This window comes from Anguilla anguilla, chromosome 2, assembly GCF_013347855.1.
Source record: "Anguilla anguilla isolate fAngAng1 chromosome 2, fAngAng1.pri, whole genome shotgun sequence".
In the NCBI taxonomy this organism is placed as follows: Eukaryota; Metazoa; Chordata; class Actinopteri; order Anguilliformes; family Anguillidae; genus Anguilla; species Anguilla anguilla.
The window spans coordinates 5,356,437-5,374,484 of NC_049202.1; the positions used below are offsets into that span (position 1 = coordinate 5,356,437).

The 18,048-nt window shown below is 47.5% G+C and overlaps 1 protein-coding gene across 2 annotated transcripts in view; it reads left to right on the forward strand.

Moving 5' to 3' along the window:
- meis1a (Meis homeobox 1 a) overlaps window positions 1-14,091 on the forward strand; it is a 78,357-nt gene extending 64,266 nt beyond the window's left edge. The window contains exons 10-13 of one of the 2 annotated variants that reach the window (XM_035405791.1): window positions 7,079-7,137; window positions 8,344-8,433; window positions 9,001-9,097; window positions 13,509-13,647. In XM_035405791.1, coding sequence (XP_035261682.1) covers window positions 7,079-7,137; window positions 8,344-8,433; window positions 9,001-9,059 — 208 coding nt within the window. In that variant the 3' untranslated portion in view covers window positions 9,060-9,097; window positions 13,509-13,647. Of the gene's footprint in view, window positions 1-7,078; window positions 7,138-8,343; window positions 8,434-9,000; window positions 9,098-13,508 lie in introns of both variants that reach the window. The other variant, XM_035405789.1, reaches the window with a different exon arrangement.
- Window positions 14,092-18,048: the final 3,957 nt, after the last annotated feature.

Sequence of the window (18,048 nt, forward strand, 5' to 3'; positions counted from 1 at the left end):
ATGTTTCCCTTATCTGCAAATATTTTTCACAATATAACAACAGCAATCAACTACAGTAAGAATATATAATCAAAAGGAAAAAAGAAGACAAGCAGCAACAACGATAACAGCACAAATGATAGGAACATAATACTTATCTATTAAGTTAACTGAATTGAATTAATTATATTATATACATGTACACATACACACGCATACATATATATATATATATATATATACACATATATGTACATACATACATACACACACACTCTCTCTCTCTGTCTCTTTCCTCCTCCCTCCCTCTCACTCTTGCTCTCTTTGGCTCTCTCTCTCCGCCTTTCATTGCGCTGTGTTTTTAAGGAGTAAGGAAAGCAGAAAACCAGCATGAATAAACCAAAATCTTCAGTTTGCTCAGCAGAGTAGCAGAACGGCAAGTCCGGGGAATTGGACTTGCAGCTCAGAGGGCTGCGGGTTTGAGTCTCAGGTGGGGCACTGCCGTTGTACCCTTGAGCAAGCTGCTTTGCTACCGCCATTACTTCAGCAAATACAGCTGTGTGGATTGTTTATGAAAAGAATGTAAGCCGTCTAAAACTGACAGACAGACAAAGGTCTATCTGTCTTGTTAATCAGTCAGTCAGTCTGTCGGTCTGTCTGTCTGTCAGTTGGTCTGTTAGTCAGTCAGTCAGTCTGTCTCTCTGTCTGTCTGCCTGCCTGTCTGTTTATCTATCTATCTATCTATCTATCTATCTATCTATCTATCTATCTATCTATCTATCTATCTGTCTATCTGTCTATCTATCTATGTCTGTCTGTCTGTCATCTACCTTGTCAGAATGTAACGTCTCTCTTTGTGGGTTTTATTTTCGGTTCGTGCCTTTGAAAGGCGGACGGGAGGATATCTAATCTGGGTGATGCGCTGTCCTGCGTTAGTCACGCGTATATTTTTGTAAGTGACACCGCTAGCTGCTGCAGTGCGGCGCGGCTTCAGCTCGCGCTGCTCGATGCGTTTCCTCTCGGGCCGAGGAAGAGAGGGCAGAGAGGGCGTCGCCCACGCCGTCGCATTGGAGAGGGGGAGGGGGGGGGGCAGGATGGCGGTCAGACCCCTGACCCCCCCCCCCCCGAGGCCATGCCCGCATCAGGGTCGCTAACCAGGCTCGTTTGTCTAAACTGTGCCCCCCCGTCCTCTCCCCAAGTCCCCCTCCAGCCTGCCACAACATCCCCCCTCCCCCCCCACCCCACCCCCGCCCGTGCCCCCCACTCAGGGAACTCAACTTTAGGGGAACTCTCCACAGCTTCGTTAATGGAAAGACCTCGCTGTGTTTGGTGAGGAGAGTTAGGGGGGGTCGAGTGGTGGGGGTTGGTGGGGGGGATGGGGGAATGGGGGGGGGGGTGAGGTAATGGCAACCCGCTGTTCAACAACAGCGCTTAATGCTGCCCCCGGGAGACGGGGCGGGGGACCCCCAGAGTGCCCCCCCCCCCCCATTTCTTTTTTCTTCCGTTGTTTTCTTTAGGTTGGCTGACCTGCGGGGGAAAGTTACAGGTACAACCCTCCCCCCCCTGCAGTGCCTACAGGGTTTGGGGTTTGGGGGGGGGGGCGGGGGGCAGCTAGTCCTTGTTGCTCTGGCTAATGCATAGGGCCTGATTTTCACGCTGTCAGGATGTGATCAGAAACAGAGCCGGGGACAGAAGAAGTATAGTTTAGCATAGCCTCTCCAGCAGAGCTCGTTGAAAAAGGTATCGCTCGCTGGTCTATGTCCAGAAAAACAGCAACAGAACCTCAATCGAACCACAGTTTGTTTTGCGTCAAAGTCAAAATAAACGTGATGTAAGTGGGGCTTGCTCCAGATTTTTTGGCTCCAAAAAAAAAAAAGTCTGATGCCTTTTTTTTTGCAGCCAGTACTACAGCGGTTTATTAGATTTCTTTAGAATTCCAAACTTAGGGAACGTTTTTGTTTGGACACGCAAAGCCGAGTTAACAGCCTTTTCCATGCAAACTTGCACAAGACAGGCAGGTCCAGCCAAGCCATCTCCTTAGCTTCCTTTTTTTTCAGGAGAGGAGAACTTTATGTACATTTTAAAGGGAAAACTCTGTAAATATTGAGTTACAGGGGAGGGAGGGGGGCCGGGGAGGGGGGGGGGGCTGAGAAAATGGAAAAAGACGAGGAGACCGCAGCACCTGCGAGGGGTGTGGTTGGTGGAGAGAGGGGTACTCAGCCGTATCCGAGCGCCGCTGAGATTGAGCCAGTCGACTGGAGGAGAGCGCATCAATGCCCCCCTCCCTCCTCCCTCCCCTCCCCAAACACACACCCCCCCCCCCGCCCCCACTGTGCATTTCCTGTCTTTCATCATGACCTCATCTGCACATCAGGGTAAAAGCACCATTGACGGGAAGAGTAGGCATGGAGAGAGAGAGAGAGAGAGAGAGAAAGGGAGAGAGGGAGTGGGAGAGAGAGAGAGAGGGAGAGAGAGAGGCGGTGGTTTTCTCTGGGGCTGATCAGAAGTGGTGGGTAGATGGCCATTTTGGCTCAAACACAGCAGCCCAGCGCGTTCCCACTGTCTCCCTCCCCCCGATCTGTGCTCGCTGATTGATACTCTCATTTCAGAAATAATTGCCGCACTCTTGAACAAACAGTGTGCAAAATGGCCGGCCCATCATAGCGGATTAAAAAGAGAACGAGCGCGTTCACTCCACCTCAGTAACAGCCAGTGAAATTGGCCGGGCGCAGTAATGTTTCACAACAAGACGGGGAGAATATTAAATTCCCGGTGTCGTTGACGGCATTGTGGGAAATCTGATTCGGGGAAAAACAACTTCATGCCCTCAGAGCAGCCGTTCCGCCGCGTGAGAACGCGGTCCCGTCACATCCTGAAAAGCGCAGCGACCTTCGACAGCTCTCGACCGCTTGATCATGGGTAAAAACAAACGGCGAAGGAGCCGTCGTCGTTTCCTGTAGCGGCGACGAGGAGTTTTGACGCGGATCGGCCGAGGGCAGAAAAAAAGTCACACAGACGCGAAACAGCGTTCTAATTTTACGTCGCGGTGTTTGCGTTTGAGTTAGCTACACTTCTCTCTTTTTGAACAGCGCGTACGTAGCCTACAGCGAGCACGCAAATAGGTGCGAGCGGTATATACGCTGGTTTCAGCGCGCTAGCATTCCTTCGCGGCGCGCTCGTTGTAATTGCAATTAGCTCGCCCTCACAGCCCTACCCCGACATGTCCTGCAACACAAGGTACTGTGTTGATTAGAACGGGTGAGGGCTGGGGGTGGGGGTGGGGGGGGAGTGGAGAGGAGAGGGGAGGAGGCAGGGGGGCGGAGAGCGAGGAGGAGTAGAGGGAGAGGGAGAGGGAGGGGGTGGGGGGTGGGGGAGAGGGAGAGGGAGAAGGGAGGGGGTTGTGTAAATGGAATTTTCGCAGCAAACAGCTGGACTAGTTTATTTAAACACATCCCTGGCAGAGGGCTGACCTGAGAATGACACGGCTAGGGGGAGGAGCCAAGATGACATTTTATGACTTTGAGCCCAGAAGAAGAAGATGCACTTGTGTATTAATTCCCCTCCAAGGCATGTCAACATGTGATTGAATTGTGGAATACCTAATTACTTAAGTAAATGGGTCCGTGGCCAAGCCAAGGGGGGGTAATAAAGTTTCCCCTCTCAACGGAAAGGGGGTTGGTAAGTGTGTGTGTGGGTGGGTGTGTATGTGTGTGTGTGTGGGTGGGTGGGTGTGTCTGTGGGTGAGTGGGTGTGAGTGTGTGTGCATGTGTGTGTGTGTGTGGGTGGGTGTGTCTGTGGGTGGGTGGGTTTGAGTGTGTGTGTGGGTGGGTGGATGACTACATGCGCGTATGTGTGCGTGCGTTTGTGTGTGTGTGTGTGCGTGCGTGCATGTGTGTGTGTGTGTGTGTGTTGCCCCCATCACAGCTGGGGTAACAGCCTGTACTCTCAGCTCTGATCTTAGTTCCTGCTCTTTTTTAATCAGTCAGATGAACTGCGATTGACAGGCCTGCCAGCGAATAGGGAGACAGAGATGTCAGCGCAGGGCGCGGCAGCAGTTAGGACACAGCGACGGAATGCGGAATTCGGAATGCGGATCGCGGAATGCGGTCACCTACGGCACGACGTGCTGGAAAAAGAGCGCCAGGACCCAGCAGTCTGCGCGCACGGGTGCATGCATGCACCGCTGCATCTGCGCATGCGTCGCCTCTGCGTCTGCGCAGTCGCATTGTTCTGCGCATACGCGTTTGTGTTTGTGCGCGCGCGCGTGTATTCATGCGCACGTGGGTGTGTGCGCGTGCGTGTAGTCCGTTTGTGAATTCTCACATTTTTTTGCAAACAAGATACGGTGGACAGGGCCAGTTTGGGGAGTTGGGGGCGGGGGGGCTCATATGCATTTAGATAGACGTGCCGAAAGTGACCTTTTTTATCCTCAATCTCGATCGTTCCGCCGATTTTTATTGGACGATTCCCCCCCGATTTGTCACGCGGCGAAGCCAGCTGACGAATAAGCAGATTTCTTGGTTCTAATTGGCCATTTCACGTGCTGTTTGTGCGACAACCGTGTTGCGTGCGTAATGAGGACGGGCACTCCAAGCTCTCTCTCAGGCTTTGGCGGATGCTGCTGCACTTCTCATAGCTTAAAAGGAAGTGCTCTCTCCAAACTTGGAGGGTGAAGTGCTGAACTGGGTAAAAAAAAAAGCTCTTCACAGATAGCTGTTGAAAAACTGCGCAAGCTGTGGCCTTTTTTTCGTCTTTGTGTGCGCGTGTTTTTCACTTTGACTTTTTTTTTTTTAGCGATTCTAATTCAATTATTTTCAAGCCACTTTTTTTTTTTTTTTGTCATGGCGCGTTTCTTCTTTTTCGAGGGTTTAACAAGTGGCGTATCTTTTTTCTTTTTCGTTCTTCTCTCTCCCCCCCCCCCACCACCACCACCACCACCACCACGAGTGGCTGGCATTTTTTTCTCTCAAAAATAGCTCTCCATTGTGAGCGGCTGGGGGGGAATAGCAGGCCTCATTGTGCGGGGTTGGGAAGCAGCGGCTGAGCGGGCCGTAAACCCAGGCCCTATGGTGGCGAGAGGTCGCCCAGAGGTGAACTTTTACTCCTAATGGAGGATGCAGCTTTAGTTCGCCGTGCGGGCCTGTGTTCCCTTTGACCGCTTTGGCTGGTGTTTGTGTGTGTGTGTGTGTGTGTGTATGTGCGTGAGTGTGTGCGTGTGTGTGAGTGTGTGTGTGCGTGAGTGCGTGTGTGTGAGTGCGTGTGTGTGAGTGTGTGTGTGTGTGTGTGAGTGTGTGTGTGTGATTGTGTATGTGTGTGTGTGAGTGTGTGTGTGTGTGCTCGTGCATGCGTGCGTGTGAGTGTGTGTGTGTGTCTGAGTGTGTGAGTGTGTGTGTCTGTGTATGTGTGTGAGTGTGTGTGTGCGCATGCGTGCGTGAGTGTGTGTGTGTGTGTGTGTGTGTGTGTGTGTGTGTGTCTGAGTGTGTGTGTGTGTGTGTGTGTCTGAGTGTGTGAGTGTGTGTGTGTGTGTGTGTGTGTGCGCCTGGCTCGCTGAACAGAGCATGACCGTTCTTTCTTTTTCTTCACACAGACTCCCCCCCCCCCCATTCTCAGCTCCATTGTGTTGCACTTGTCCTTTGTTCAGGAGCTCCTGCATCTGGCCTTAGATATGGCTGTTAGAAAGCCTCCGGAACACCGTTTTCTTAAGGGCCGGTTTCTCGATTTAAAAAAATAAGTTTTACAAAAAAAAAAATGAGAGAGAGAGAAGAACGGAACAGAGGTCACGAGCGACACAACGGCGTCCCTCGCCTGATCCCAGCCCAGTTTGGAAATTGAGAGAGAGTGAGAGAGAGAGAGGGAGACAGAGAGAGAGAGAGCGAGTGAAAATGAGAGAGAGAGAGAGAGAGAAGCAATAAAAGATTTCCTTGCCTGAGTCGCTCCCACCAGTTTGAGCGAACGGTGATAAAATGCCAGACGTTCCCCCATTCACCGTGTCAGGATGCATATTTCCTGTTTTTCCCTGAGATTTGAAAGTATGAGCACCAATTTAGAGAATCTGAACGAAGTAGAGATTTCTAAGGGCAAAAAATAAAATATGGTAGTGTCCAGAAAGCAAAGGATAACTGCACTATTCTTTCATTTAAGATCCTGCAGATGTCTGCACGAGCATACCATTGTTGTCCGTTCTATGTTCCTTCTTTTTTATTCTTCTCTTCTTCTCCTGTGGTACCCCCAAACTCCCAACGCCCCCCAAGACAGACACACACACGTACGCGCGCGCACACACACACACACACACACACGGGCAGACTCCTTTTTTTCCAGCCTGAAAAGAGTAGCGCGCCTATTGTTTCCGAGAAAAAAGTCTACTAATTCCCCCCTTTCAAAAGATGAAATGGAAATATCCAACCGTGGTAAAAGCAGGAGGACGTAAATCAAGTGGGATCCACTGAGCTTGCACTCCCGGGGGTCAGCGGAGGTCGCGGGGTCGTTTCAGAAGGCTTTAGCCTGAGCAAGACCAGAGCGGGCCTCTGTCGGGAGTGCAGGGTTCAAAGGTCAGAGGTCAGAAGCTATGCGCGCCGACAGGGAGGATTTCGGGGGCGCGCGCATGCGCAGAAACGCACATGCGCGCGTGGAAACGCACGCACGTAAAAGATCGCACGCTTTGCTAGATAAACACGCAAACACTCCGTCTCTCCAGAGCAGACACGGGTTGCACGCGCCAGCGGTTTCCCTGAAAATCCAAACCCGTCCGTTCTCCACCGCCGCTTCCTGTATTTCATTATTTCAAAATGATAAATAAAAACAAATAACTGAAAAAAGAATTGTGACGAAACACAGCACATCGGTGTCTGGACAGTCTAAGCGCCGATGCTCACGGGACGAGGCTCACAGAGAAGGTGGAAATCTCTACGATTTCTCCACTCCATTTTTTTTTTTACTTTTCAAAAAAATGATCATGATTTTTGTGCTAAAATAGCAGAACAGACTTTCTGCGGCTTTGCTGATGTTGAGTTGTTTCTTCTTTCCTTGGCTGATGTTGAGTTGTTTCTTCTTTCCTTTGCTGATGTTGAGTCGTTTCTCTTTTCTTCTTCTCCCGCAGGTTCATCAACGCAAGGCGGAGAATAGTACAGCCCATGATAGACCAGTCCAACAGAGCAGGCAAGTCCTCAGTAGTTACTGTGTTCAAGTCCAGAAGGAATAAGCAATCCTCAAGCCATGCACCAGGAGCTCCCCATGCTGGTAAATGAGCTGCCAAAAGTAGATTCTGGGAATGGCCACTAAAAAAAAATTAAAAATAAATAAAAAACAAATCATCAGATTAACCAAATCACTAATCGCTATGACTTTGAGTTTATGAGCCTGGGACAAATTAATTTTGGATTGAATAAACAAAATAAAAAAAACACACCAAAACAACTCAAACCTCTTACTCACAGAGGACTTCATCTCAATTATGAGTCAGCCTTTTCTTTTATTTGTAGCTTTCTGCTCTTCTGTTTATGTGTTTATTTTTTGTGGTTGTCTAAAACTAAACCGAACCAAACAACCCCTCTCTCCCCCCTCACCCCTCTCCCCCCACCCCCCAAACGCTGAAACAAAAGCGAATGAGTCGAAGATAAAAAGATGAGTTTTGAGTTTTTTTGTGTGTGTGAACCCTTATGCTTCCCAGTCTTCTCCCAGGTCTCTCTCTCTCTTGTTCCGGTGCATGGCTTGTTTGTGGGCTGCTGTGAACTTTATTACCTGTGGTCGGGGTTGCGTTAGGGGTCTCTCTCTGAGCTCAAAGGCGCTTCGCGGAAGGGTTGACCCGTCGTGCCGCGGCTCGAATTAACCCGAAACAGCTTACGGTGTATCTGGAGCACGTTACTGCCGCCTTTTTTTTTAGCGTTTTTTTTTTTCTTTTTTTTCGTTTCTACGTGATGGCGGGAGGGAGAATGGTGACGGTGAACACTTCTCTTCCTCTTCCTCTTGTTTCGTGAGATTCTTCTCCTTGTTTCGCTGGCAGCGTTTCGCCTAAACGGGAATGTTTTCTTTTTTACCGTAAAAAAAAAAACCAAAAAAAAAACGTAGACTGCCTCTTCCTTTTGTATCTTACGGCGTCTGTGACAGTTTGCGTGTAATAATATATGGCATTGCTTACCGTCCCTGCCTCTGCTGAGGTCATACAGGACAGATGAACCTTTTTTGTAGAGCGTGGGGATTGGCTGGCAGGGTGTGGGGGGTGTGGGGGGGGGGGGTGTGTCTCACAGGGTGGGTTGCATCCGGCCTTGAGAACCAAACCGATGGATTTGGCCCCAAACAATTGAAACTTAATTAAAAGGCTAATTAGCCACTCTTCCGTGCTCACGCCTTTTTTTCCCCATCCAGTAAGTCAAGGCGGTCCGTACACTCCAGATGGCCAGCCCATGGGAGGGTTTGTCATGGACGGACAACAGCACATGGGAATCAGACCACCTGGTAAGACCACGTCTTATCTCTCTCCCTCAAACACCCCCCCTCCCCCACCCTCTCACCCCTCCTCCCCACCCCCCCCACTGAAACCTGGGGAGGGCACAGGTGTGCCCCTCCCATCACACCCCTCTCTCAGCTTTTCGCTCCGAGCTTCTTCGTCTTCCTCGCACCGAAGCTGCTGGTCCTTCCCAGCTTTCTCCTGGTCTCTCCTCTCTTTCTCCGCGCAAACGTTTCTTTCTCCTGGTTCTCGGTCTGCTGATGATGCAGGTTCATCCCCCTCTACCCCTCCGCCCCCCCACCTCAACCACCGCTACCCCTCCTATTTCCCCCCTCACCGAGAGGTCAACGCTTCATTTATCAAGACTAATTGTCTTTTCCCTCTGCTGCTCTGGTGCTTTTTTGTGTTTTGTTTTTATTTATTTTTGAAAGAACCCTTTCTTCCTCTACCCTCCTTCCCTCTCTCGCTTCCTAACTTTCCTCAGATGTGGGTCGGTGTTCTCTCTCTCTCTCTCTCTGTTTCTTTGCTGATTCTGGTGTTTTCTCCCTCTCCCTCTCTCTCTCCCTCTCTCTCAGGGCCTATGAGTGGAATGGGAATGAATATGGGCATGGAGGGGCAGTGGCACTACATGTAACCTTCTTCTAGTTAACCAATCGCAAAGCAGAGGGGGAAGTAAGTACAAATTAAGCACTTTCTTTTAGTTAACCAATCGCAAAGCAGAGGGGAAAGTAAGTACAAATCAACCGCTTTCTTCTAGGTAACCAATCGCAAAGCAGAGGGGAAAGTAAGAACAAATTAAGAACTTTCTTTTAGCACTGCCATTTAGTTAACCAATGGCAAAGCAGAGGGGGGAAGTACAAATTAAGCACTTTCTTCTAGTTAACCAATCGCAAAGCCGAAGGGGGAGTAAATACAAATTAAGCACTTTGTTCTAGCTAACCAATCACATAGCAGAGAGGAAAGTAAGTTCTTCTAGTTAACCAATCAGGAAGCACAGGGGGTAACATGCTGATTGGGTGACTGGTGACTGTCCTCGTCTGGGGGGGTACATTATTTTACTCCATTTTGTCTCTGAGGTGGTGTTTCAGCCTGGTTTCCAGTCTTGGTGTTTTCAATTGTTTTTTTCTGCCCCATTGCTGAATATTTTTCACTCTGCAACTGTGTGTCTGTGTGCGTGTGTATTTGTGTGCACATGTGCGTGTGTGTATGCGCGTCTGTCTGTGTATATAGCGTGCACGCACGCAAACACACGCACACGTACACACACACACCACACACTCACACACACACACACATACACACACAACACACGCACACATGCACGCACACACACACACACCCACACACCCACACACACACACACACACACACACACACACCCCTACACACACACACACACACACACACCCCTACACACACACACACACACACACACACCCCTACACACACACACACACACACACACACACCCAGTGTATATTCTGCTGTTTTCCTGGGCCTCCTCCCGGCTGATAAGACGCCCTTTTTCTCCCTGGCGATAAACGCCTCCGGCTCTTTGAAGTCGGAGAGCAGAGGTGTTTCCCCCGGCGCGCGCGGCCCCAGCGCTCCACCGCTGCACATTTCACTGACCACATGACTAAACAAGACACGGTCGTATCTGGAGAGGGGGGCGGGGGCGTTTGAGCAGAGAGAGAGGGAGAGAGAGAGAGAGAGAGAGGGAGAGAGCCATGAGGAGGAGGGAGGGAGGGAGTGCTGTTGTAGGAGAAGGGGGGGGGATGGAGAAGGGGGGCGGGTTGGAGGTTGGGGTGTTGGGACGAGCGGGGGTGTGGGGGGGGGTGGGGGTTGGTTGGGGCGTGGGGGGAAGGAATCGGTGGGATGTTACCATAGCAACAGACTGATTGGCGAAATGTAAGCAGTCTGCAGCGACGCAAGGAGAGGAGGAAAAGAGCGTGTCCCTAAAGTGCCATAAATCTGCCTTAGCGCCCGCGACGGGAGCGTCGCGTCAAAACCTGCGACCGCGAGCACACTAGCTAGCCGCCCGCCGCGGCCCGACGCTAGCGCTACCGACGCTAACACCTGCGCAGCCACGCCCGTACCGTACGCCGCAGGATAAAAACCCGCCCCCCCCCCCCCCCCAAAAATATACCCTGCCGCTCGACGATCTCCCTTCTCTCTTCTCTGCCGCCATTGTCCGTCCATCATAATGGGGTTACGGGCGGCGAAAGGGAAATGAGAGAGAGAGTGAGCGGGCGTAGCGCGGAAGGTGCGCGCGGCGGGCCGCGTGGCTCAGCCCCCCACGCTAATTGACTCCATCCAAATTAAATATGCCGTCAGTGGGAGTGTGACGAATGGATCTGACTTATTCGGTATATAAAAATAGAGATCATTAATGCTGTCTTCAGCAGAACACTTCAGCGTGGCTGTGCAAGAATATCCCGGCTTTTCGCCGCTCTCTCTCTCTCGCTCTCTCTCTCTCTCTCTCTCTCTCTCTCTCTCTCTCCCCCTCTCTCCCTCTCTCTCTCTCTCGCTCTCTCTCTCTCTCTCTCTCTCTCTCTCGCTCTCTCTTTCTCTCTCTCTCCTTCTCTCTCTCTCTCTCCCTCTCTCTCTCTCTCTCTCTCTCTCTCTCTCTCTCTCCCTCTCTCTCTCTCTCTCTCTCTCTCTCTCTCTCTCTCTCTCCCTCTCTCTCTCTCTCTCTCTCTCTCTCTCCAGATCCACAGTAAGAGGTTTTCACGCGGTTTTCGTTTCTTTTTTTTTCTTTTTTAATACCCCTTTCTTCCCGTGTTTTTCAAAACCGGGGATACCGTTTCTGAAGCTGTGTGGCGTAAATGTGCCAGTAGCATGGTGTATACAGACATAGTGACCCCCCCAACCCCCCCCCCCCCCACACCGCCAGCACCACCCCTCACCGCCAACCCCACCTTGGTCCAAATAACCAATTGGTTCAGGAAGGCGCTTTTTTGGAGCGTCGTTGAAACAGGTCTTGGTTTTTCCGGCCAGAATTCTTTAATTGGGGCGTGTGAAGGAGCGAGGGATGAGATGGGCTGGTGGGGGGGGGGAGAGAGGGAGAGATGGCGAAGTGGGGGGGGGGGGGGGAGGGGAGCGCCACGCCACTCTAGCCGAGACTGCGCAATCTTTAACGGCTTCATCACGGGAGGAAGAACCGCCTAGCTTGGCTAATTTAAATATTGTTCCTGTACTTTCTAGGTCAATTAAATGTAAGTGATATGCAATATTCTTCATGACCAATTAAATTAATAGGTTATTACAAAAAAAAAAAACCCTTCTCATCTTATTTGATTAAGGGGCTACGAGGGTGCTTTATATTTTATAAGCAATTTTCATTAAGTTGGGGAATTTTCCTTAAGGCAAGATTAAGCAGCTATTTGCCAGGGAGCCTGTGAGACCTAAAATGGAGGTGTTCCTAGTGGTCACACTGCAACATTACTTAAAAAAAAAAACCCCAAAGCCAATTAAGGCCGCTTAAGAAGGAGAGGAAGAAGCAGCGTTTATGCTTCTTACCCCTACTGCCATTACGGAGCTCATAAGCCTGAGAAACGAAACACCTGTCAGTTCAGATGAAGCGCCGCTGCCCAAGCAGAAGCCCCAGGCCCTTTGATGGGGGGGGAGGGGGGGGAAATTACCGTTTTATGGCTGTTTGGCCCCATTCTTTTCTTCTTCTTTTTTTTTTCTTCTTCTTCTTCTTCCACAAAAATTAGCCAAGGGTGGACGGAAATTGCGATTTTATTTCCCGGACAATGGCGATCGCAGCGAAATAATTAATTATGAGCATATAGAGTCCTCTCTCTCTCCCCCCACCCCCTCAGTTTCCCAATAGCTTTTCGGTATGCTTTGGTGAACCCATAAAACCACCCCCCAACCCCCCCCCCCCCCCCCCCCCCCCCCCCCGTAACTCCGCACCACCTGCCGCCACTGGAGGCCTTTGTTTGAGAAATCATTCCTCCAGTTATTAAGCAGAAGTTTGTTAACCTTTTGCAGGGTCAAGATTTCCCCCTTTGTGGGGCCTGAACTTTTAAGTAGTGCAACGAAAAAAAAAAGAAGGGCTTTGAGGGGGTTTTGGCCCCTATATTTCTGGCACAAATATCTCCTGTTGATTGAGTCCCCTGGTATTCCTCAAACAGGGTGGGTCAGGAACTCCGCTTATTGATTCAAGCCCAAAGCCTCTGGGGTCCGTTAAGGAACACAAATTGACGCGTGAGCAAATGCCTACGGTTTCAATTTATTTATCGCCTTTCTGAGCAAATTCCCACCGCTCGATTGCAACCAGAAAAGAAAAAAAAAAACAAGAAGCTCTGCACCGTATGAAGGAACTATGGAAACCGTGATTTCTCCGTGTGGTTTTGCCTGAGAGGACGCGGACATCGCCGATTGTATGCGCAGTGGTCTTTAGGCAGTGAGGTGCATGATCATGAGGGAAGAAAAGAGTTAGGCCTTGGTCTGTGACAGGTGGACATGGATGCTTAGTTCAAGCATGTGCCAGTATGAATTCACGTGTGTGTGTGTGTGTGTGTGTGTGTTCATTCAGTGACATAGGCAGAGATGATGGATATGTTTTTCATGATGGATATGATGTAAAATGATGGATATGTTTTTCTATTTTTTAAATTCTGTCTGTCATTCAGTCAGTGTTTATGGTCATTTGTTGCCATAATCTGTTGTTACATTTGATATTTTCTTGGAATGTAGGAAAGTAATTATGGCCCAATCTCTCTCTTCACTGTTGTGAATAAGATTTCCATTGACTTTTGAGTTTGCTTCCATTTTAAAAACGTTACATTTCATTAATATTTTTAAAATCATAGTATGATACCAACAAGTAACACCATGGCTGAGATGCTGACTGATTCAGTGTTGTATGACAGAAGTCTTATTACCGTATCTTAATAATTTTATTAGTTATGCGCTGTAATTTGCACATGGATCTTACTTAGTACTGCCCTAACAAGGCGACATGACTGAGTGTGAGTGATTTTGTGGAAATGTTTGCTGATCGTCGGCTTGTCTTTCTGTCTTTGGTTGCCTCCCCCCCTCCCCCCTCACCCTCCCCCCCCCCCCAACCTCGCAGGACTCCAAGGCATGCCAGGGGATTACATGTCCCACTGTGGCCCGATGGGCATAGGCCAGCCCGGCTTCAGTCCCCCTGCGATGCCCCCCCACCCCACTCAGCTGCGGCACGGGCCCCCCGTGCGCCCTTACATTCCTGGACACCACCCCCACCACCCAGCAATGTTGATGCACGGGGGACCCCCCCACCACCCGGCAATGCCCATGTCAGCCTCCACCTCCTCCATGTTCAACCAGGGGGACCCTACCATGGGGGGACAAGTCATGGACATCCACGCTCTGTAGCTTCTTTTTTTTTTTTGTTGTCTTTTTTTTTTTTTTTTTTTTAAGGGATCGTCTACAAACGTGCGGTTCCGTACAAAACAGAACACAGTTTCTTTTTTTCTTTTTTTTTTGCTCTTTTGTGTTGGCAACAGCAGCACCGTTTCATGAGCTGCTGCTTCACGCAGACTGAGGACCTCCCAGTTGTGGCATCTGAAATGGACCAGGGGGGGAAGCTAATGTCTGCATTTCCAGGAATCCTGTTTTTTTTTTTTTTTTTTTTTTTGCACCGGAATTTCCCTGGAAGCAAAAAAAAATAAATAGATTAATAAAATTTTTTAAAAATCACAGAAAACAAGAGAGTGAAATTATAACTATATCACTTCCTGGGTGGGTGGGTGGGTGGGGTGGGATGGGAGGGGTTTGGGGAAGGATATGCTGTATACTGTTGTAAAAATACATCGGACTCTCGCGAGAACTGAGAATTAATTATTGTAAATGCTCTTGTATTGTTCTGCTTATTATTTTGTTTCTTATAGATTTTTTTAAAGAAGGATGTGAACTTGTTTCTTTTTTTCGTTCCACACTATGTGTGTGTCATTTTCATAAAACTTTGAACTTCCCCCCGCCACCCTCCCATTCCCAGATCTAACATTTTGATAAGTTGATAAGTGAATAAACGAACCATTCGATCGATCGGACGATAAGCCTTACTTTTCTCTGCCGGTGGCGTAAAGAGCTTGTTGTGGTAGACAACATGCGAAATAACATCGGCCGTAAAAAAAAAAACGTGGGCCATGTTCAGCGTCCAATGTTACTGTCTCTTCCCCGAGGCCTGCTTTTTGCATGTCTAATTAATTTACGCGTCACGTTAGGATTGACTTGAGCAGATGCCGTTAAGAGGGAGAGTGGGCGGGGCTTGTACAGGCTGAAGCTGGACTTGTCAGCTGTCGAGAGAATGTCACAAGAAGAGTGAGGACAGGAGGCGAGAAACCAAAAGGTGTACCTGCAGTTACTGCATCAGGTATTAGGCCACTCCCCCTGAGCGAGACATCTTTAATGCCCCCCTTCCCCCGAACCCTGCCATCTTGGAGAGTTTATGTACACGTTGTAAATAAAAAAAATAATAATTAAAAAAGCATTAAAAAAAAGAAAAAAACTTTTTTTTTGTGGGAAAGAAATGGACCGGAAAAGAATGGACTGTTGTAGTATTGCTTTCTTTTTTTTTTCTTTTTTTTTTTTTTACATCCAATATCAGTCTGGTTTGAGTTTCTTTGCTTGAAAAGTCTCTATATGGGATCTACTTGAGGCTTTGTTGTGGTTGAATAAATACTTGTGGATTTTTTCTTCCCAGTGTGCAAATTATGAATTAATTTCAAGATTCATTTCTAACTTGCAGACTTTGTATTGATGTGGCAACGTTTGGCATGTTCTACCACATAATGAATTCCAGCTTCAGATCTGTCACACATATTTAAGAAAAACTATTGTGGTGTACACTTGTGTGGCTCACAAAGGGAATCCAGACACAATGATCATTCATTCATTCATTCATTCACTCATTCATTCATTACGATGCTACAGAATAATGCTATCAACATTATCTGCAGTCAGTGGGCCACATACACGAAATGTGTATGATTACATTTGATCATAAACTGTGTTAGAACATTTCCAGGGACATTTGGCAATCGTCTTTTTTATTTATTTATTTATTTTAATCTGTATTTGTTCGTGGCTGTTTCCTTATGCTAGTCACATGAACAGGAGTGCGCATAAAATTTACAAACAGCCAGCATTCATCATCTCATACACCTGGGATATGCACAAAAAAAGGTCTGCACATGTGTCATATATCTCATTCATATTAATTTTTGTTTTGTTTTTTTCCATAGGAACATTTTAAAGAACAAAAGTAACAATCATTTAAGAATAGTTTTGTTAATGAGGCCCAATGTTCGGAGTTGTAAAGTCACGCTGGAAGAAGACGAGGAAGGGCGAGCTAGTGGAGTAAGACCCTGCTGAGCCCCCATAACTAGCAGAAGGGAGAGAGGGTGAGAGAACAGAAGTTGAGTTCAAACGTCCCAACCCATCTGGCCCTCGAGCCACTACAGTGAGAGGTTTTAAAAATGAGTTGTACAACGCACTAGACAGCGATTAAACATTATCGTAGCTACAAAAATCCTTGCTAACAGAACTTAACGTCTTTAATATACGTAGGCTGCGCTTTGTCGCCAGCGCCAAAGCATTGTTGCAGACTCAAGCTCGTAAATTATTTTTAAAGTTTCCTCGTCGGAGGAGAACGTTTGTGTCGCGCCTGCATTTTTACAAATCCCTAAAAAAAAGTGACACGACCGTCCTTTCGCAGTGCCTAATATCTAACCGTGAGACACTTCTAACGGGGTCTCGCGTTCTGGGGCATCTTTGAACGCTACTTCTGCGGCGCTGTCCGTTCAGCCTAATGTGCAACAAATGTGTGGTGGGCCTATATGATGTAGGAATGCTTTTCAACGGGGGACGAGAGGCATAACGGGGCAGTGGGGGGTGGGGTTGGGGGGCTGCAGTCCGGATACAAATAGGGAATTATCCCTCGTTTAGCATTAAAATTCATTTAAATAAAATTGCCACAAACACTTAAATGGGAAGATTAGTTCCCCCTCACGCCTTATTGCACCCAGTCAATGGCCCCCGTTAAGAAGGCTTTAAGTTCTGTATTCTCAATCCGCCAGCGGTTCCCTGGATACACAAATTTCACAGCCCAAGGCATAAAAATCCACTCGCCACAAAGGGAAAGTTTTCTTTAAATTGATTCATTTTCATTTGATGGGGGGAAAAAAATCCTCAAAACGCTAAATCTTATCTTAAATGTGGGCTAGTTTATTTTTTAAAGGGACATTTGCTACGTAAACAAAAACCTACATCTAAATCAATGTGCCTTTCCCACCCCTCCTCTTTGGTGCCAGTGTTTTGTTTTGTTTTGTTTTTTTTTTTCTTCCAGCGATTTTGATTTTCTTTCTCTTTCAGGTCCAAGCTGAATGCTTTTTTGCACTTAAGAAGCGCGATCTAAAAAGTCGGGCGACGTTTTAATTACGCCGTTACTCTCCCCGATTTAGGACGGGGTGCCGTGAATTCCTGAGCCTCGCGCGGCTCGAGGCTCTGGAGACAGGAGACAGGGAAAAAAAATCCCATGTTTGACTGCCATCTTTAGGGGATCTGGAAAACTGTCTGCAGCACGCCTTTTTTTAATATGTACAGTAATGTTTCAAAACAACTTTTTTAGTAAAAAGAAAAAATAAACAACATTCGTTCATGTAACCCGTTATGAAAATTCGTATAAAATATTGCAGAAAGAGTTCTACAATACAAATTCTAGTTAAAGTAAAATAATGATAAGCGTTTATTTAGCCTACGCACGCACGCACGCACACACACACACACACACACACACACTCACACGCGAATTCACCTTTATTTATTCTTTCTTTTTCTTTCTTGTGACTCACCTATTTAATTTGATCTACAACCAAAAATGCGTTCAAAATTAGGCTATAACTGGTCTACAACGTACATTATATCATTTTCTTTATATAACTGACCACAGTGTATAATAATCTACATAAATGTCACAAAATATCGCGGTTAATGCGGTACAATATTAAATAATGGGTAACAGTGAATTGGAATATAAAAGATACTAACGACAGCTGGTGTGTAGGAAAAGCTGACAGCGCTTATTTTAGCTCCTTTGAGAAACACATTTAATTGCTTTCAAAAGAAGATCTGCCACTTATTGTTTATGAACAAGAATGAAAATTATGCCATTTACATTTGCTAATGAATTGCTACATTGTAACGTGTACAGTATGCAGATTGTACACATACATGAATAAAAAACAGCATTAAACCATAAAGACGATGGATACTAAACAATGTAAACACAACTACACTACACTACCACGAAACAAATGTGCAATTACAAAATAAAGAGTATTACTACAGTGCTTATGAGGTTCGTCCTCAGTGGTTTAACACAGATAACCAGGGCCTTTCATAATGCATCACTGACATATTTTGTTTTTGATTGCAACAAAGAAGAGTGGTGTTTTGTTTTCTGTATTGAATTTGACAAGACATGGATTAGATCAAACATTTTTGATTGTATGTCAAGTAGATTATTCCACAATTAAGGAAAGCATTAATAACTTCCTGGTCTAAAACTTCAGTTCTATATATATGTGTGTGTATGTGTGTGTGTGTGTGCAGTTGTGCCCCTATTTCAG